Source organism: Schistocerca gregaria, chromosome 4 (assembly GCF_023897955.1).
Source record: "Schistocerca gregaria isolate iqSchGreg1 chromosome 4, iqSchGreg1.2, whole genome shotgun sequence".
In the NCBI taxonomy this organism is placed as follows: domain Eukaryota; kingdom Metazoa; phylum Arthropoda; class Insecta; order Orthoptera; family Acrididae; genus Schistocerca; species Schistocerca gregaria.
This window is the reverse complement of record NC_064923.1, coordinates 492110234-492132709: the sequence shown is the minus strand read 5'-3', so window position 1 is coordinate 492132709 and position 22476 is coordinate 492110234. Positions and strand designations below refer to the sequence as shown.

At 44.4% G+C, this 22476-nt stretch overlaps 1 protein-coding gene across 1 annotated transcript in view; it reads right to left on the bottom strand.

The window, feature by feature from the left end:
• LOC126267781 (translation initiation factor IF-2-like) overlaps positions 1-22476 on the bottom strand; it is a 155045-nt gene that overhangs the window by 17990 nt on the left and 114579 nt on the right. The window contains exon 2 of the mRNA XM_049973086.1: positions 10507-10685. Within this exon, the coding sequence (XP_049829043.1) occupies positions 10507-10685 (179 nt within the window). The remainder of the gene's footprint in view (positions 1-10506; positions 10686-22476) is intronic.

The window sequence follows — 22476 nt, the reverse complement described above, 5'->3', positions numbered from 1 at the left end:
CATGCCCTCACGGTTGATTTTTTTTTCGCAAATACATTTTCTCACATTTTAGTAGATCATACAGTATTTTGATTTTTTACATTGACAAAGCCGAAATTACAGTGTTCGCACAAAAATACGTCCTATCACAACAGAGGCATGCTTACGACTCCCACACTCTGCGGAAATAACAATATACCATAGTATACACAATTTTTCTTAAAAAATGAATTAACTACTAGTTTCCGATACGTTATTAATTTCGATTATCATTTCATAAATGAATTCAGACATAAACATAGTAAAAAGTACAGGATTGCGTAATTAATAATAGAAATTTTAAGTGTGCTAATAATTCGAAATTTGAAATGTTTCTAAAAGAACTAATTTTAACTGTAGATTCAGGCCTAGTGCTTATCGATTATGACATCGAAACAAAAATATTTTATAAAGTAATTCCTTTTTATTAATTTTAGTTCGAAATATAAGATACTGTGTAAAAAATTATATGAAAGTTTCCCTAAAAGCAACTGAGATAATACTGACCTCTCCAAAATTCGAAAAACAATACTGGTATCGCCAACTACTGTTGAGGACAAGTAATATTTGAGGAAGATGTCCCGTTACAAGCTCTACGAAACTTAAACCCTACGTGGAAAAAACTGAAACAGTAAGGTACGAAATATAACTGAAATAAATAAGCAGTGAGGCGAACAGCCGTCTGAGGAAACCGAGCGGTTCTAGGCACTACAGTCTGGAACCGCGCCACCGCTACGGTCGCAGGATCGAATCTTGCCTCGGGCATGGATGCTTGTGATGTCCTTAGGTTAGTTAGTTTTAAGTAGTTCTAAGTTCTAGGGGACTGATGACCTCAGAAGTTAAGTCCAATTGTGCTCAGAGCGATTGGACCATTTGAGACGAACAGAAATGACTCTTTTATTCAAGAACTCCTATTACACTGAAGTCTCTGCATGTTACAATCGTCCCCTGGACATTAAAAAAGGCGTGAAATACTTCTAAAGAGCGTGTTGGTACTGAGTTTCTCGTGGCAGGGCGTTCCATTCCCAAACCAGCGCCGGTGACAGCTGCTGGATGGTCGTTGGTGCATGTGGACGTGCGGAAATACGCTTCCCCAACGCACTCCACAAGTGCTCGATGGGATTAAAGGCGAGAGAAAGGACAGGCCAGTCCAGGCACCGAATATCCTCTCGTTCCAGAGCTCCTCCACCTGCGCTGCTCGATGCGGTCGCGCATTGTCGTCCATAACAATCGAGTCAGAAAACAATGTACTCCTGAATAAACGCGCATGAGAAAGGAGTAGTACACTGTACAATAACTCTGGCGCATGAGTGTACCGTGTACAAAAATTTGGAGGTCTGTACTCCCATGCAACATTATGCCTTACCACGCCATAACACCTTGATCAAGAGCACGATCAAATTCGATGATGTTCCCGGGTGCTGTAGGTGTTTCCTCCTCTCGCTGTATAATGGTACGTCCGGGATCACTACTCAGACTGAATGAGCTCGAGATGGGCATGCGACCCTCCTCCTCGCTGGTCCAGTCGCTACTCTCATGGCACCACGCGAATGGTGTCACCGATATGTCAACGGAACACGAAGCACCGGTCTTCGGTCAAATAGACCGCACCCTTGCAGCAGCCGTGCTTCTGTAGGGCGTGAGGCTGTGTGCCTTGCAGTCCTGTTAAATGTGGTTGCAATTGTACCCGATGTTTTACGTGGATCTCTTCTTCACAATTGCACAACGTAGCGGTCATCTACAACTGTACTTGGCAGTGGTCGACCGCTTTCTCCCCTTTGGGCTGAGAACAGCTCACAACTGCATGAACAGCTGAGTGAAATCTAGCCTCAATTACTTACATTTGCTGTTTCTCTGATGAAATAACTAAATCAGGGTGGCAACAAAAAAAATAGGAACAGTTCTCTCGTTTCTAACCAGGTTGGTTACAGCTCTAATTTCGGCAGACTAAGTACCAATACTTGAGAGCTATTTCTCAATGCGATCGTCTCCAGTAGGGGAAAGTGCTCAAAAGGTGAAATTACGTTCTATAATTTGTCTTTCAGGGAAATACAGTTACAGATTTCTCCCCTATTTCAACTACATCTCCTTGGAATTCCTTTAACTATCAGATACGTGATAGTTTCTACAATATTTTGCCGGGCCTGCTGTCCAAGAGAGCAGCGTCAGTTTGCAGTACAGGCAACATTGCATTTTTTATTCAGCAACCGACTGGCTCAACACCTGTCTTACAGGCACCAAAGGCCTCTCAGAACTCAGTAAAAGAGAGACTACCTTGCAACTAAAATAGACGATGTCATGTAGTCCAACTGTGAAGTAGCTGTGAAGTAAGAAGGAAAAAAATTGTTCGAATGGCTCTAAGCACTACGGGACTTGACATCTGAGGTCATCAGTCCCCTAGACTTAGAACTACATAAACCTAACCAACCTAAGGATATCACACACATCCATGCCCGAGGCAGGATTCGAACTTGCTACCGTAGCACCAGCGCAGTTCTGGACCGAAACGCCTACAACCGCTCGGCAGGCAAGAAGGAGATAAGATTGTTATATACGTGCCAGTGGACAGCGAGCGCAATCAAGTTCGGATTGGGGAAATACCTGGAAGAAAACTGATCGTGTCCTGTACAACAGGCCTACTCGCCTTACGGAAATCATGGAAAAATTAAATCTAGATGGCCAAACGCAGAAGTGAGCTTTGCTTTTTACGAATGCAATTCCAGTGTCGCAATCACTGGATAACACTAAACTCTACGACAGGCAGAACTACAGTCAATCGGTGTACATATTACTCTTAATGTCATACAGCCAGTGAATTTTTTAGAAACCCAACAGATTCAGATGAAAAAAAAGGGGAAACAGCTCTCAACAAAAACATAGATGCTGGTAAGAAACCTAGTGCAAGTTTGAGACACGCATACGATGTTAAAAGGATGGTAAAGTCGAATGGTGATAACTTTCAATTGTTCCAAAATGCCAACAAAAAGGAACTAACCGTACATAGTCTCAAGCCGAGAAAATAACACGTAATTATCTAGTACGTTAAGGTATCCGATTTTCTGCAAGCAACAACTGAAGAAATTGTCGGTACAGATGGCTTCAAGAACGTCATTGCACTGTAGGCAGATACATTTGACAATGGTCACCTTGTTGGCTTTGCCTTTGAGGTAAGTTCATACTTCAAGCGTAGTGGCGATTGCCATTTAAGCCAATTCACGGATATTTAATGATCTACAGAGTTTGCATACGTTTTTATTGTTACGTATCTCAGTCGGTAAAAACGGAGCCCTTATAGGGTCACTTTGTTGTCCGTCTCTCTCCCCCCCCCCCCCCCCCTCTCTCTCTCTCTCTCTCTCTCTCTCTCTCTCTCTCTCTCTCTCTCTCTCTCTCTGTGTGTGTGTGTGTGTGTGTGTGTGTGTGTGTGTGTGTGTCCGTCTGCCTGTCTGCCCCTCCGTTAAGACTCCCTTTTTTCTCACAAACAGATTCATGTATCAAGTGAATATTTATGTTACATACTGAGGTCTATTGTCCTTTGGCGTGTAAGAAATTTACGCTTCTAAGTTAATGCAACTTATGTCACATAATTTGATATTCTCAAGCTTACTTGTCAAAACCTATGGTACTTTCTGTTCACCTTCAATCATGGAATCGGGCAAGAAACAAGGTTTCACATTACAAATACTGGAACAAATCCGACACTTATCTTGGAATTAATCTCAAAAATCTTGGAACGCCAGGGACCAATATCTTCCCAGTATCAATATCAATAACGAGCAAAACTCGTCGAGATTTTTCATTCTCCAGACGGATGAACTATGCAAGCTCACCGACCAAAAAAATAGTCACCCCAGATAAATCATTTAATACCGTGCAATTCCGCCCATGGTCTTGATGACTGCCAGGATTCTTTTAGGAAGTGAATCCCCCATGGTTGTGCAGGTACGTCGCATCCGTTTTAAGGCTCTCGATGAGGATATGATCGCACAATTCCACTAAGCTGGGGGATGGTGATGTCGGCTGCTCCAACATGTCGGGCAGATTTTATAAGGGGTTTAATTCAGGTGATTTTGCTGGCCAATTGAGATCTAATAGAATGGGGTAGCGTACAGAAAAGCTGTCCCATATTCTTCCAGCTCGCTGAACTTTGCCGTTGTCGTCTTAATTTGCCTGTATGAATAATGGCATCTTGCGAGATATACAACACCAAATGTTCACTAAGCAGTTCCTGTCAAAACGTTCTCTCGTCATCAGGTTGGGATGGGCCTTCGTTCTCTGTCTGCAGCAATTGCTCTCGGGTTTGGAACGATTTAGATTCTCACGCCGCGAAACGCATGCACGGTCCCTCTTAATCAGCACCTTTTTCTTATCACAATTATGAGGTCGTGTTTCGTGGGTACGCGTGCTACAACACTGCCTGTAGGCGAGTTGAACAGTCCTCCGTCTCACACAAACAAATCTAGCAACTCTACACACTGTAAGTTTACGTACAATGTCCACCTGAAACATAAATGTTGCACAGATAGCTGCTGCCTCATGCTCACATAGAGGCTGAGCACGTGGCTCGATCTCTGCGCCATCCCTAAAGGCTTAACAAATCACCTGTGCGTGCGCATTGTGGTGGCTAATTTTTTGGCTGGTGAGTTTATATACACAATTAAGTTTGTAGGGAACCCTTGGTGCGCGAATCCTACTCACACTTAACCTGGATTATTTTTATTAAGTAATAAACTTGACATAGACAGAATTTTCAGTAACAGATGGGCACAAATCTTGATGTATTACGTCAAGTATACTCACAACATGGAATTTAGAGTCCAAATTTCCTATTTAGAATCTATATAGAGAAAATAATTTTTATTTCAGCTCAAAAAATGGTTCAAATGGCTCTGAGCACTATGGGACTTAACACCCGAGGTCATCAGTCGCCTAGAACTTAGAACTTCTTAAACCCAACTAACCTAAGGACACGACACACATACATGCCCGAGGAATGGATTTGAACCTGCAACCGTAGCAGTCGCGTGGTTCCAGACTGTAGCGTCTAGAACCGCACGTCCACTCCGGACGGTTCAGCTCAAAGGAAAACAGGCAAATTATAACATTTGTGATTAATGTTATTAACTGCAAAAGTTTTCCTATACTGATTACGACCACTGTTGGCACTGGAGATGGATTTTTAGGCAAAGCACATGTGTAGTGCGTTTGTGCAGTCGTGTATCGCATCCGTTATGCTCTAGAAAGGTGCTAAAGAGAAGAGCCGTGCTTAACGTCCACCCGAGGGGTGGACAAGGTATTCAGTGTCTCGTCTTTGGCTAAACTTGGTAAGACACCGCAAAGACGTTATTATTTTAAAGTGGAAATAGAATGCGCAGAGTCGTGAGTACGAACTCTGCACAGCTCCGTCTCTAGTACTGCTACAAGGCAGCAGGTAATTCTATAGATGAAACATCAACAGTTTGTACATCTAAGAGCTACTTTTATCGCTGCTCATAAATAAAAGGAATAGAGCCTTTGAGCGGGAAAATCTAAATCTACACAACTATATAACTCGGTGGAGCCGGATTTTATGAATGGTACAGATCACAGCAGCACTATGTTGGATGGTATTGTGTAAATCCGGATAATTCAGAAGCGTATGGTGAGTGACAGATAGTAATGGTGTTCCTGGTTAGTTCGGTATCTACAACAAATGCGTATACCTTGCAGTCACTCGGCGACCGCAATGAACTTTCTTCCTACTGTTGGATGGTAAACTGGAACTGTTTATATCCCTTGCAACGTCCCGTTACTATTGTCCTTTCACTGCGTCGTTATTCCCAGCTCCATGGGTCTTCTGCCTGGCCGAATTAGTAATCCAAAAATAATTTCTCTTTATGTATCCTTCTTGTTTATAGCTCACACGTGCAACGGCTGCGACATTTACCAAATTACCAAACTTTGAATATCTCCAAGTCGTACTGTCTTTAATGTTAATCTTCTAAGGACTAGATCCCTGTGCACAAATTCTATGTCTTCGCATAGTGTCAGAGAGCTGCAAACGTTGTCTGGATTGTAAACCATTCGTGAGCAGTGACGATTCTCTCATATTTCTTTTACGTACGCCATATGATATTCCCGCTTCTGGCGACATCTTTCTTCAAACAAACTTCCATAATGGGCAACAAACAGCCGTTCACACGCAAAGTAAATTGTGTTACTTAGCATCCGTGCAAAAACAGAGTTCAATTTCGGCATAAATACGGAGGATAGATTTGATTTCAATAAGATTTAGAAACGACCCTGAGAAAATATTTCGCTATTTACAACAACCTGAGAACGCTGAAGGGGAAATAGGGAACTCATTTCTACATCTGCAGCTATGAATGCATAATATATATGTATATATATATACACTCCTGGAAATGGAAAAAAGAACACATTGACACCGGTGTGTCAGACCCACCATACTTGCTCCGGACACTGCGAGAGGGCTGTACAAGCAATGATCACACGCACGGCACAGCGGACACACCAGGAACCGCGGTGTTGGCCGTCGAATGGCGCTAGCTGCGCAGCATTTGTGCACCGCCGCCGTCAGTGTCAGCCAGTTTGCCGTGGCATACGGAGCTCCATCGCAGTCTTTAACACTGGTAGCATGCCGCGACAGCGTGGACGTAAACCGTATGTGCAGTTGACGGACTTTGAGCTAGGGCGTATAGTGGGCATGCGGGAGGCCGGGTGGACGTACCGCCGAATTGCTCAACACGTGGGGCGTGAGGTCTCCACAGTACATCGATGTTGTCGCCAGTAGTCGGCGGAAGGTGCACGTGCCCGTCGACCTGGGACCGGACCGCAGCGACGCACGGATGCACGCCAAGACCGTAGGATCCTACGCAGTGCCGTAGGGGACCGCACCGCCACTTCCCAGCAAATTAGGGACACTGTTGCTCCTGGGGTATCGGCGATGACCATTCGCAGCCGTCTCCATGAAGCTGGGCTACTGTCCCGCACACAGTTAGGCCGTCTTCCGCTCACGCCCCAACATCGTGCAGCCCACCTCCAGTGGTGTCGCGACAGGCGTGAATGGAGGGACGAATGGAGACGTGTCGTCTTCAGAGATGAGAGTCGCTTCTGCCTTGGTGCCAATGATGGTCGTATGCGTGTTTGGTGCCGTGCACGTGAGCGCCACAATCAGGACTGAATACGACCGAGGCACACAGGGCCAACACCCGGCATCATGGTGTGGGGAGCGATCTCCTACACTGGCCGTACACCTCTGGTGATCGTCGAGGGGACACTGAATAGTGCACGGTACATCCAAACCGTCATCGAACCCATCGTTCTACCATTCCTAGACCGGCAAGGGAACTTGCTGTTCCAACAGGACAATGCACGTCCGCATGTATCCCGTGACACCCAACGTGCTCTAGAAGGTGTAAGTCAACTACCCTGGCCAGCAAGATCTCCGGATCTGTCCCCCATTGAGCATGTTTGGCACTGGATGAAGCGTCGTCTCACGCGGTCTGCACGTCCAGCACGAACGCTGGTCCAACTGAGGCGCCAGGTGGAAATGGCATGGTAAGCCGTTCCACAGGACTACATCCAGCATCTCTACGATCGTCTCCATGGGAGAATAGAAGCCTGCATTGCTGCGAAAGGTGGATATACACTGTACTAGTGCCGACATTGTGCATGCTCTGTTGCCTGTGTCTATGTGCCTGTGGTTCTGTCAGTGTGATCATCTGATGTATCTGACCCCAGGAATGTGTCAATAAAGTTTCCCCTTCCTGGGACAATGAATTCACGGTGTTCTTATTTCAATTTCCAGGAGTATATATATATATATATATATATATATATATATATATATATATATATATATATACTGTTTAGCATAGAATCTGTATATGTTGCTCCAGAAGTTTTACAGTTATAATCAAGAACCAACAATGATTATGTCGCCTACTATCAGTTTTATTCTGAGAGAAATCTGACAGGAATTCGTTGGGAAATCCTGCAAATCGAATATGCAACCTCATTCGTAAGATTACTAATGGATAGTTAGATTGGTTTCATGTGTATTTTTGTCACTGACATATACATTTTGTGTAACTCGAATTTTCCAACAAACAGCACATGTTCTAATCTCCAACGCTCTTTGGTGTGCGTATACGGCTAGGTTTCAATGTAGTACAATAATGTTTTTTGTGCTATTCATTGTTTGTTAAGGCACTTAATTGTAGAAATTAAAAGAACTATCGTTGCTCTTAGAGCACTAGAACGAGAAGAAGGAGGTTAGAAAATCGTCTCAATTCTGGCGAGGGGCAAATGTGCATAAAATTTTCCTACAAAATGTCTGCAAGAAATTAAAATACATGTGTGCAGACTTTTTTCCAATTCCATGTGTAGATAATTCGTTTCCTTGCACTACTATCACTAATTTTACACGCAGCACACTTATAACCGTCTGAATTTCGAACAGGTGTTATATTCGAGGGAAAGCACTCAAAAACTCAACATTGGGAAAGAACGGCCCAAACGGTTTCTTGAACTCGTCAGACATTGTATTAACCACAGGATTGCACAACGTCGTAATCATGCAGACACCACTTTGGATGACCCACGAAAACAAGGCTTCAGTGCGTCAAGGTTTTCAAAAAGATGCACAGACTCTCGTGTCATGCCAACGTTTACGATTTGTTAGGAAATGATTGTAACGAAGAGTTTCCTTTCTTCACAGTGTCAGGATCACTCGCGAGATGAAAATCTTTTACATGGAGCCCACTAGGTGCCTCTTTCGTTATACAAATAGCGATGTCGGTTTCCCTAAGTCGTCATGTCTTCCCAGCACTTGATACATTTCTGCTGTCGGAGAACCGTCTAAATCAAAGAATTTTATAATGGTAGCATACCCAAAATCATCCATATGTAAACAACTTTCCCAGAAACTAACTTGCCAGGTAATACGCGTTTTCTCGAAATTGAATTTGTGCTCCTCCATTAACTCTTTGAGTGGCGGTCATCATTGTAAACTATAACAACTGTAGACGGTTTGAAAGGGCAGTGGTCACTGTGGCTAACCACATTTTTTTGTCCGTTTACCGCTCAGGACGGAATTCCTCTCAACTACCCAACTAGCTGACTTCACACATAAGATGCCACGTTATTATAGGAGGAGAAGGCGTACCCACCCTATAGTGTATAAAGCAATAGAGAATATTTCTGTTGAGACCAAGAAGTACGTAGGTGCTCAAGTCATCCTGTACAGGCCATCGGTCTTTTGTAGTGTAAAGTTTCGAACTTTACCCGTAGCAACAATGATGCCAATCAACCCGTTAATGCCTGGCTTACCGTCGCATTACTACGTGGGCCCAAAATCAATAAAATAGCAGACCTAGAAAAATATTACCAGCCGTGACGTCATAGCATATCGGACATTTCAGATCTCAGACGTCTACAATAGAGATATGGGTAAATCGTATTACATGTCTTCGATGGCGTTGGTTCTCAGGACCAGCAATCAGCATAAAATAAATGGATCTGAATCTGTGTCAGTGAGGGTCAAAGGTGTTGACTATTATCAAAAAATAAAACTCGTGGGTGATATCACACATTATTATAGAAATTAAATAAAGTATTTCCTTTCCTTTATCCTTACAAAGAAACTACACATTGATCTTGTGTAAAGCCGAGAAGCTACTCTTCTTAGTGTTGTAGCTCTTTGGGGGCACTCTGGGATGCAGTCTACGTGAGCGTTGATCTCAGTGATTACGTAACCTCTTATCACTGTTTGAACTTTGTGGATATGGTCAGTGCACAAAGTACCTTTCTGCCTAAGAGCAGGGAAGAACTGTTTCAAGAGATACAAAAGTTATACAAAAGTTGATTAACCTAGTAACGAACTTACATACTGTAATAGGGTGATGGTTAACTGCTGTGATCACATCTCGTAATGCTAATATTTTACTACTGTTAAGGCGAATTTTTACAAACCAACTATTGAAAAGATATCACAATAGCAAAACGAAAATGGTGCAAGTGGATCAAATTTCAAATATTAAGTTATTGTTTATGCCTCTCTAGGGTAAAAATTTTATGGCGTTCACCTGCCCCTCAAAACTGCGATGTTTGTAGAGACACAGTGATGTCTATGTCCAATATATGATATGTGATAGTCACAAGAAATAAGACGGACCTCAAATGTACTAAACAATAAGTTATCTCTCGTACTACCTAAAAGATATCTTATTTTTGCAAAAGAGGGACTGGATTCTGTTATCTCGACAGTGTGGAGATCTTGTTTGTGTAAGTTATATGGACGTGGAAAGGCGGAAAGAATGTGGTTAGAACCTCCGCAGACTGAACCAATTCAGAATTCGCCTGAAACGGTTCTAGGAAAACAAATTTTGAACGAGGATCTGAGCCTGCTACTTCGGGACATAGACCCGAAGCTTTAATGTGGATGCCAGCGCTGCAGTGTGCTCGTCAGCGCAGTGCCGGCTACGTTACCATGGAGCAGTCGTGGCGGTGCGTGGAGGTGGGGGCGGCGGCGCTGAGGAAGAGCACGGGCGACGCGACCAGCAGCGAGGTGACGGCCAGCGTGGCGGCAGACAGCGCGGCGCGACGCACCGGCCGCGAGCGCCGCAGCCAGCCGCACGGCAAGCAGCACAGCCACGTGCCGCCGCTGCCTGCAACACGGGCCGCAGCGACGGGTTTGAGCTGCGAAGCTACCGTAGGCTACCGTAGACTGCCGAAAGTAAGAGCAGACTACGGTAGATCTCCAAGTAGCCCTGGTCAGTTAAGGTCGTACATGCGTTACCTGCACGTCAGGTGTGTTGCATACCTATCGGGCGTAACCTCATAACAAACTCTTTACGTATGCCATCAGTGTCTTACTAAATTCCCCTAAAAATAGGAAGCGCTGAACCGTCTAGAAACTGAATCAGGATGTATAACTCACCGGATAACCTACAGCTTATTTTTGTTCTACTTAATTATTGCTCTGTCTCTTACTTAAACAGAACATGGTGAGTCTAAAAGAGTTTACGTCTTTGCCGTGGTATATAAATTTATTGAGTAAACTAACAGAATCAGTACGTGTGTCAGTTTGTCGCACACAACCTCAAGTTTGATTCACGTAGTACATTGGTACCCATTCCGCCACCAGAAGTGCCAACGTAGCGTACAAATAAAATGGCTACTTTCACTAGTGAAGTGCATCCTCGCTGTGTGAGCTCAAATGGCTCTGAACACTATGGCACTTCTGAGGTCATCAGTTCCTAGAACTTAAGGACATCACACAAATTCATGCCCGAGGCAGTATTCGAGCCTGCGACAGTAGCGGCCGCGCAGCTCGAGACTGTAGCGCCTAGAACAGCTCGGCCACTCCCTCGCTGTGTGTCTTTGTTTCATGAAACGATCTCCACAATAACTCATCGGCGTAAATTTCGCATCGAATATGTTAAAGATTCTCCAAGCACAACTACAATTTACTTTTCGCACGGAACTTCGTTGAGACAGGTCCTTTACTGCGACATGACAAATACCCTGTCGCCTGCTTATTGATCATTGTGTCGAACGGGTTAGAGAGAGCTTTGCCCGCAGTCCACAAAAATCAACACGACATGCAACTCGCGCGACTGGCATTCCACGAAAGACTCAACTTTTCATCAACATATCATATCAGTGGCATGATAAACTCCCACAACTGCAGAATACAGAGCTGCAAAAATCCACATGCAACCCTGGAACACGTTCGTAACAGCCTCAAAACGAAAATGTTTTGTGCCATTATCAAAATGCACGGCCCTTCCTTCTTCATGGAGGAAACTGTCACTGTTATTGTGTATCTGCATACGTTTGAAAACTTTAATTCCACAGATCGATGAAGACGACCGAAACGGGATGGTTTACTACCAGCAAGACGATGCATCATCTCAGTTCCTCACGAAATATCGAGGTTTCATCGATAATCGCGTCCCAGGTCGGTGCTTTGACCGTAAAGGACCAACCACATGTCCAACTGGCTTCCCAGACTTGACACCACTGCATTTCTTTATATGTGGTTTCACTAAAGACTGTGCGCATGTTCCTCCCCTACCAAACAATGTAGCTGACCTGAAAAATCGAATCTATACTGCCGCTGCATAAGTCTGTCCGTTTCGCTGCAACGTGTATGATAATAAATCGATTACCTGTGGATGTTGATTACCTGTGGATGTTTGCCGCATCAGAAATAATAGTCACATCGAGTCAAAATGAAATTTGACACTTTTATGGATAACGTGAGGTTGTTTGCTACAAAATGACACATCTACCGATTCTGTAAGTTATCTCAATAGCTTTCTGTATCATTCCAAAGTCGTAAAGTTCTATCTGGTTCACCGTATTTTTAAGGCAAAACTGAAATTCTCCGTCTTCAATTTGGATTTTATTCGAAAATTGTTCATTTGTACCGTGAAACAGTGGGATGTTGCAGTAAAAATAAAGCAACATTGCTAGTTTATCACATAGCACTAGAAAACACAATTTCCTCAAAAAAAAGGAAAGATAAAAACAATCCGAAAAACAAGAATATATCAAACATCGCTTCAATACTTCTTCAAACTTATATAAAACATGTTTCTGTTATTCATAAACATCTTCCACATTTACCTTGCCTTTGATCACGTCAAGAGCGTTCTACTGATTACAAAATAACAACAATGATTATCTATTTTTACGTTTGTGCTCGTCCAAGGAATAGAAAAGCAACTGGAATCACTCAACAGAGGAAAGTCCACTGGACCTGACGGGATACCAATTCGATTCTACACAGAGTACGCGAAAGAACTTGCCCCCCTTCTAACAGCCGTGTACCGCAAGTCTCTAGAGGAACGGAAGGTTCAAAATGATTGGAAAAGAGCACAGGTAGTCCCAGTCTTCAAGAAGGGTCGTCGAGCAGATCCGCAAAACTATAGACCTATATCTATGACGTCGATCTGTTGTAGAATTTTAAAACATGTTTTTTGCTCGCGTATCATGTCGTTTTTGGAAACGCAGAATCTACTCTGTAGGAATCAACATGGACTCCGGTAACAACGATCGTGTGAGACCTAACTTGTTTTATTTGTTCATGAGACCCAGAAAATATTAGATACAGGCTCCTAGGTAGATGCTATTTTCCTTGACTTCCGGAAGGCGTTCGATACAGTTCCGCACTGTCGCCTGATAAACAAAGTAAGAGCCTACGGAATATCAGACCAGCTGTGTGACTGCATTGAAGAGTTTTGTTCTCAATGGAGAGACGTCTACAGACGTTAAAGTAAACTCTGGCGTGGCACAGGGGAGTGTTATGAGACCATTGCTTTTCACAATATATGTAAATGACCTAGTAGATAGTGTCGAAAGTTTCATGCGGCTTTTCGCGGATGATGCTGTAGTATACAGAGAAGTTGCAGCATTAGAAAATTGTAGCGAAATGCAGGAAGATCTGCAGCGGATAGGCACTTGATGCAGGGAGTGGCAACTGACCCTTAACATAGAAAAATGTAATGTATTGCGAATACATAGAAAGAAGGATCCTTTAGTGTATGATTATATGATAGCGAAACAAAAACTGGTAGCAGTTACTTCTGGAAAATATCTGGGAGTATGCGTGCGGAACTATTTGAAGTGGAATGATCATATAAAATTAGTTGTTGGTAAGGCGGGTACCAGGTTGAGATTCATTGGGAGAGTGCTTAGAAAATGTAGTCCATCAACAAAGGAGGTGGCTTACAAAACACTCGTTCGACCTATGCTTGAGTATTGCTGATCAGTGTGGGATCCGTACCACATCGGGTTGACGGAGGAGATAGAGAAGATCCAAAGAAGAGCGGCGCGTTTCGTCACAGAGTTATTTGGTAACCATGATAGCGTTACGGAGATGTTTAGCAAACTCAAGTGGCAGACTGTGGAAGAGAGGCGCTCTGCATCGCGGTGTAGCTTGCTCGCCAGGTTTCGAGAGGATGCGTTTATGGATGAGGTGTCAAATATATTGCTTCCCCCTACTTATACCTCCCGAGGAGATCACGAATGTAAAATTAGAGAGATTTGAGCGCGCACGGAGGATTTCAGACAGTCGTTCTTCCCGCGAACCATACGCGACTGGAACAGAAAAGGGAGGTAATGAGAGTGGTACGTAAAGTGCCCTCCGCCACACACGGTGTGTGGCTTGCGGAGTATAAATGTAGATGTAGATGTACACTGTACTTGCATCAAAAGTAATTGCTTTCGTCTTACAAAAGCGCAGAAGTTAAGCGATCAACTAACTTGTATTACTTATAAAATACAATTTATATTACTTAAGGAAGTAAAATACTCATTCGACAAACAATAACGTGTGGCTCTAATTATGTGCAAAACAAAGAAAAACAGAGGCATCGTTAGTTTCCAGGTTCTCTCTTACACATTCATTTAGGTTACTTTCTCTACCAATGCTACCAATACCAATGACAATCGTATCATTTACTACGTCATTTATCTACTGTACCAAACTTGTTGAAACATAGTTGTGATAGAGTGCAAATTTACGCGGCCCTCACCTCAGTGCCTGTCTCTACCTACACCAGCTACGAATACGCCTGTTCCCAAGCCAATCACACAAGCATCACCGGTTCTAGGACATTTTTCCCCGCAAACCACATATCATAACGTCCTCCCACCTCAATCCTTGGACTGTTGGTAAAACCCAAAAATAAACCTAAATATTTTATGACCGTGGAAGTGCGTTGGTTTTTTTTTCCTTTTAAAATAAGTACTGCAAGGACTTACCTCTGCAACAGAAGAAAAATTTGTAGATGTTACTGCAGTGCTAAACACATTGGTGTGTAAAACTTAAGTATAAAGGTAGCTTTTGAATGATGTGTCGTTCCGAAGTAACAGAGCTGAATGAAACTTGCGCCATACATAGAATGAACTGTTACAGTGTATTGCAGAAGGTAACTGCAACAAATACGCGATGAGAAGAACAGAAATGGTACTTTTATTCAGAGACAAAAGTTACATTGAAGTCAACACAGTTCATGAGGGTCCACTGAACATCGCAAAAGGTGTGTGATCACTGCAGGTGGCAATTAATGGTCTGAAACTTGCTCTCATGCTAGTCACGAGGTTGGTAAAACACCTTGGTGTACGGCATTCCGTTCCTCCATCGTCCTACCTACCATCATATTGTAAGAGGTATAATCAGTAATGCACCCAGGAACATCGTTGAAAATAACTGTTTTGGTCGACCAGGCCTTATGGTATGGAGAGGCATAATGTTGCATGGGTGTACTGACTTGCATATCTTTGAACACGGTACACTCAAGCGTCAGTGTTACTGTGACACTGTACTCCCTCCCAGTGTTCGTCTTTCCAGAGATGTATTTCGCCCTGACATTGTTTTTATGGACGACAACGCAAGACCGCATCGAATAGCACAGGTAGAGGAGCTCTTGGAGGAGGAGGAGGATATTCATCGAATGGACTGGCCTGTATGTTCCCCATCGAGCATGTGTGGGGTGTGTTGGGGAGACGTACTGCATCACTTCCACATCAATATCGAAGATGTAGCAGTTGTCAACCACGCTGGTGGAGGAATGGAACGCTCTTCTACAAGAACTCCTTACCAACCTGTTGGATAGCATGCACTGCAGCCCGTGCTGATCACATATCCCGTTAAGAATTATGTCCCGCAGCCTGTTATGTCCACGGGGCCCATTACGAGTCGCAGCGACTTCAATGCAATTATTGTCTTCGTATAAAAGTGTCATTTCTGTTCGCCTCATTGCCTATTTATTTGAGTCATTTTTTACTACACTTATTACTTCTTTCTATGTATATTCGAAGTTTTGTAGAGTTATGTTACTTGGCAGTGATACATCATGCGACGCCGGTCGGGTTGCCGAGCGGTTCTAGGCGCTTTAGTCCGGAACCGCTCGACTTCTACGGTCGCAGGTTCGCATCCTGTCTCGGGTACGGATGTATGATGTCCTTAGGTTAGTTAGGTTTAAGTAGTTCTAAGTTCTAGGGTACTGGTGACCTTAGATGTTAAGTCCCATAGTGCTCAGAGGCATTTTAGCCATCATGCGAAAGTTACCTTCATCCGTGACTTCCACACACCAGTCAAGTACAAATATTTAAGGACTTCTTTTCATGTTTGCATGGTTTGACTGTTGAATTGGTAACACAGATTGTTAACAACTGAGTAATAACTTTCTGAAATGAACAAGGTGTTGAACGTCGTTCGAGATATGAACAAAGGAAGAACGTCTCTATATGATGGTGTTTTAATAGTAATTGACACAATCTCTTTCAAGAAGATATCCTTCCCCTTACCTCAGAAAACCGCACATGCACACACACACACACACACACACACACACACACACACACACACACACACACACACACAAACACAGAAGGGAGAATAGCTATGTATCTGATATACTTAATACTAAAGGTGATAGATAAGATACAAAAAACTCCATTTCTATTAATCTCCTATCAGTTACGTACAAGATATTCATGAAAATTATCGGCAACTACGAATAATAAAATTAAAACAATTTATAAGCAATATATCCAAAAGAAAACAGTGCAAATTACTGACGAAATAACCGAAGAAGTTCTTGAATTTTTACAATTAGTTTGTCGAATACAAGGACTGGATGGACAGGGGGGAAAAGTACCCATAGATCAAAAGATCTCAAGTGCAATTTGGTAAACAGCTAAGTGTCATCTTCAATGTCACAACCTAGTATGGAAGGGCTGCATTCTGTATTTCACTTGCTCGCTTCTTTGAAGACGTATCATTTCACAACTGTTTACGTATTTTTGATTCCTAAACACGAGAATGAATGTGATAGGCTCTCACTGTCGGGTGATGTAGGGCACTGTGAGCTGGTATGACGTCTCCAAAGCAGAGCAAAAGTAAAATTAAGTAGGTATACAGCTGCCTCGATGTAGTGGTGCAGATCAAATGCTATCTTACGATATTTTCAAGCGCACAAGCAAAAAGTTGTGAAAAGAGCTAGATTAACTATTAATTTCTTTTGCTGCGATCACTGTATACATGGCGGCCACACAATGCATGACTGAAGATATAAGTGTGCGTGACAGTCATAATTCAGAGATCTCTTTGTCAGGCCTCTTAATCTCCCATAACCTCTTGCTGCTACAGACTGCAGTGCGCAACAAGTAAACGTCTTATCTGGCCCTGGCTTGTGGCACGGCAACTACACAGCGTCACGCCACTGGTCAAGAAACGTCGCGCTTCAAATATTCCAGAAGAACTGTGAGATTTTATTTTAGCTTTCTTCCATTTTACTTTCATTATTGTACACAGTGTGTGAGTAGCATGCAGTATTTCCAATACTTGCTGTCAGGAACACGATTCACACTACACAGTGCATCAGCGTACTTATTGCCACCAAAATATGTGTTGAGAGTATTTTCCAACGTCTTGTGAGTAGCAGACAATAGAGTTAGGCCGAATGGCCCAGTGTGTCTGCTGGGCTTATCTGTCTACCTCTCAACACTACTTAATGATATATTGGAAGCAGTCAAAAGAAAACCGAACGTTCGTCACAACGCGACCATGAAATGGTTCCAATCAAAGGTAATCACCACACGCGTTAAGACATTTATACCTACGGGAGAAGAGACGATCAAATCATGTTTCGTAGAACGTGTTCAACCGCTGACGCATCCATAACCGGATCCCCCCTTTCGCTTCCTCGTCAGACTGAAACTAACGTCCACGCATGTCTTTCTTCCAGACGCCAAAGACGCGAAAATCACACGGAGAAAAATCTGCACTGTGCAGAGAATATTGCAGTGTTTCTCAAACAAATCGCTGAAGCGTAGCCTTCGTCCAATTGGCAGTGAGGGCGGTCACACAATACATGACGTTATCGTGTGACAGGATTGTTCCGGCTGACAGCATTCCTGGGCGTTTAGGCATTAAGGCGCATGACAGTCACTGCAGAGTGTCTTCACAGTGCTTCCACGCTCGAGAAACTCGACGAACAGAGCACCCCTGCAGTCGAAGAAAGAGGTCACCATGACCTTACAGGAACTTGAGTGAACTTGAGGACCCAGATCAACTCTGGGAACAATGCTGCAAATTGTGAGCTCTGCTTGCAACCTGCGAGAGAGGCCAGCAGCCGTCACCATCTCCGCCAGCAGCCTGTACGAACTGGGGATGGCCTCAGAACCCAAGCGACAAGTGTTGTTGGTGCAGACATGAGCCACAACTTGCAGACGAGCGCACGCTGCACTCTCCATGGCTGCAGCCACACCTCGGTTTAGAGTTCCAGGCAGACAAACCGTCTGCATATTGGCTTTCTTTCCGGCCGCGAACGCTATCTGCCTTGGGTGCTCTGCAGTGTACCTAACACTGGAGCTCCCGATAAGCTCTCCCTGCGGGACTGCTCGGGCCCTGCTGAAAGAGCGGCCATCTGTCCATTCATCCATTCACAGGGTGAAAAGAGGCGAGGTCAGATGGCCAGCCTGTCCAATGGCCCCCGCCTCGAGCGACGCGAACGCTTCAAACCCCCCCACCCCCCACCCCCCCCGCCCCCACTCATCCCCCTGTGAGGATGGATCCAGCACTTTGGGTACACTGGGAGGTGCCTCGCCAGCAGAGCGACACCTGAGATGTCTCATGCAACACGTCAGAGTCCCCCCGCCGCTACACCCGAGGCAGCCGCCTGAAAACGACGGATCGTAGCCAAAAGTGCGTTCAGCTGTTCGCGAACTGCAGCCAGTTCCTCCTGCGTCCACACACGTGTCTTCAATGGAAGTTTGCGGCTTATGAGCTGTGAAGCTATCTGTTCAGCAGAAAACAAAACCGCACTACAAACTACCTGACAACACTTCACAGTTACAAAAAGCTCGAGAGTTAACCTCTTAAATAGAGGAAAAACGTACGAAATTTGAGAAACATACTACTAAGAAAACACAGAAGAAGCTAAACACATATCTTGCCCTTTCCAGGTGTGTACCAGTGGTAGTGAGAAGAGAGGTTACGGTTGCATCACCTTGAGGCAAGATTCGCCACAGGAGCCGGTCACTCAACTATTCCATACGCAACACATGTCTAAGGAAAAAAACGTACCTACAGGTCAGAAGTACAACGTTCGAGTAAAATAATACGGACCTTCTAGCATAAATATCTCGTTTTCGGAACATGGTTTCTAATCTACGTGTAATTAACAAATAATTTCTGTTGCTTTCGCCTTATTTGTAATATCTCACAAGGTGTACTGAGTCCACAGTAAAGCCACAATCTTGAGGTTTTATGTTGTTGTACCTTTACTTTGAACCTTACAGACGTTCAACCAGGTCTTATTGTTGGTGCAGGCTTAGTTAAGCGCACGTGAAAACAGTCGACGCTCTAAATGTCTATGATTGGCGCATCAGGTGTCATGACAGCACGCTGAACAATTCATACGCTAAGTACAGCAGCGGAAGAAAATGTGAAGAACAGAACACTCATGGCAAAGTTCTTATAGCCAAATAGGTAAGTATAGAGACGTGACGTGACGTGTGACTGCTGTGTAGCCGGCCGCGGTGGTCTCGCGGTTCTAGGCACGCAGTCCGGAACCGTGCGACTGCTACGGTCGCAGGTTCGAATCCTGCCTCGGGCACGGATGTGTGTGACGTCCTTAGGTTAATTAGGGTTAAGTAGTTCTAAGTTCTAGGGGACTGATGACCACAGCAGTTGAGTCCCATAGTGCTCAGAGCCATTTGAACCATTTTGACTGATGTGTACGGACGCAGAAGGAGCTGGCCACTCTTCGCGAACAGCTGAGCGTGTTGATGGCCGCGGTCAGCCGTCTTCAGGCTGCTGCCTCGGAGTGTAGCGGCAGTGGGGAGTCTGGTGCGTCGCAAGGTACACCCCAGGTGTTACATGCTTCACCAACTGTCCCCATCTTCGCGGGTACCGGGCGCGGTTGGGCCACCCTCTCCCCAAGGGGAGTGGCGGGTTCAGCGGCTTTCGCGGCGCACGAGGCGGAGGGTAAATGTGGAGGTTAGCCGTGTGGCATCACCCGCTCTGCCTGTGAGTGGACATGTGACTGCTCCTTCAGCAAGGTCCGAGCAGGCACACGGGGGGAGGGGTTTATTAGTTATTGGAAGCTCCAACGTTAGGCGGGTTATGGAGCCCCTTAGGGAAATAGCGGAAAGGTCGGGGAAGAAGGGCAGTGTTTACTCTGTCTGCTTGCCGGGGGGTATCATCCGAGATGTGGAGGAGACCCTACCGGCGGCGATAGAGAGCACTGGGTGCACACGAGTGCAAATTGTTGCTCATGTCAGCACCAATGACTCCTGCCGTCTGGGTTCAGAGGTCGTCCTCAGTTCGTACAGGTGGTTGGCGGAATTTGTGAAGGCGGAACGCCTCGCTCGCAGGGTGGAATCAGAGCTAACTATTTGCAGTATCGTTTCCAGAACCGATCGCGGTCCTCTGGTTTGGAGCCGAGTGGAAGACTTAAACCAAAGGCTCAGACGATTCTGCGGAGAGCAGGGGTGAAAATTTCTCGACCTCCGATATCGGGCGGAGAAATGTAGGGTCCCCCTGAATAGGTCAGGCGTGCACTACACGCCGTAAGCGGCTACAAGGGTAGCGGAGTACGTGTGGAGTGCAAAATGGGGTTTTTTATGTTATTGAATTCCCTCCCTAGGCCCGACAAGACGCCTCCTGAGACGCGGCAAGGTAGGAGTACGCAAAATGCAACAGGGAATAACAATATTAATGTGCTAATAGTAAACTTGGAAGTGAAACATGGACGATAACTAGTTTGGACAAGAAGAGAATAGAAGCTTTCGAAATGTGGTGCAACAGAAGAATGCTGAAGATTAGATGGGTAGATCACGTAACTAATGAGGAGGTATTGAATAGGATTGGGAAGAAGAGAAGTTTGTGGCACAACTTGACTAGAAGAAGGGCTCGGTTGGTAGGACATGTTTTGAGGCATCAAGGGATCACAAATTTAGCATTGGAGGGCAGCGTGGAGGGTAAAAATCGTAGAGGGAGACCGAGAGATGAGTACACTAAGCAGATTCAGAAGGATGTAGGTTGCAGTAGGTACTGGGAGATGAAGCAGCTTGCACAGGATAGAGTAGCATGGAGAGCTGCATCAAACCAGTCTCAGGACTGAAGACAACAACAACAACAATAGTAAACTGCAGGAGAGTCTATAGAGAGGTCCAGAACTGCTCTCATTAATAAACGGTCACAACGCCCATATAGTACTAGGGACAGAAAGTTGGCTGAAACCAGACGTAAACAGTAATGACATCCTGATCTCAGATTGGCACATATACCGCAGAGACAGGCTGGACAGTGAAGGGGGAGGCGTGTTTATAGCGATTAGAAGTGCAATAGTATCGAAGGAAATTGACGGAGATACGAAATGTGAAATGATTTGGGTGAAGGTCACGGTTAAAGCAGGCTCAGACATGGTAATTGGATGTCTCTATAGGCCCCCGGGCTCAGCAGCTGTTGTGGCTGAGCACCTGAAGAATAATTTGGAAAATATTTCGAGTAGATTTCCCCACCATGTTATAGTTCTGGGTGGAGATTTCAATTTGCCGGATATAGGCTGTGAGACTCAAACGTTCATAACGGGTGGCAGGGACAAAGAATCCAGTGAATTTTTTTTAAGTCCTTCTTCTGAAAACTACCTTGAGCAGTTAAACAGAGAACCGACTCGTGGCGATAACATATTAGACCTTCTGGTGACAAACAGACCGGAACTATTTGAAACAGTTAATGCAGAACAGGGAATCAGCAATCATAAAGCGGTTACTGTATCGATGATTTCAGTCGTAAATAGAAATATTAAAAAAGGTGGGAAGATTTTTCTGTTTAGCAAAAGTGACAAAAAGCAGATTACAGAATACCTGACGGCTCAACACAAAAGTTTTATCTCAAGTACAGATAGTGTTGAGGGTCAGTGGACAAAGTTCAAAACCATCGTACAATATGCGTTAGATGAATATGTGCCAAGCAAGATCGTAAGAGATGGAAAAGAGCCACCGTGGCACAACAACCGAGTTAGAAAACTGTTGCGGAAGCAAAGGGAACTTCACAGCAAACATAAACATAGCCAAAGCCTTGCAGACAAACAAAAATTACGCGAAGCGAATGTAGTGTGAGAAGGGCTATGCGAGAAGCGTTCAATGAATTCGAAAGTAAAGTTCTATGTACTGACTTGGCAGAAAATCCTAAGAAATTTTGGTCTTATGTCAAAGCGGTTGGTGGATCACAACAAAATGTACAGACACTCTGTGACCAAAATGGTACTGAAACAGAGGATGACAGACTAAAGGCCGAAATACTAAATGTCTTCTTCCAAAGCTGTTTCACAGAGGAAGACTGCACTGTAGTTCCTTCTCTAGATTGTCGCACAGATGACAAAATGGTAGATATCGAAATAGACGACAGAGGGATAGAGGAACAATTAAAATCGC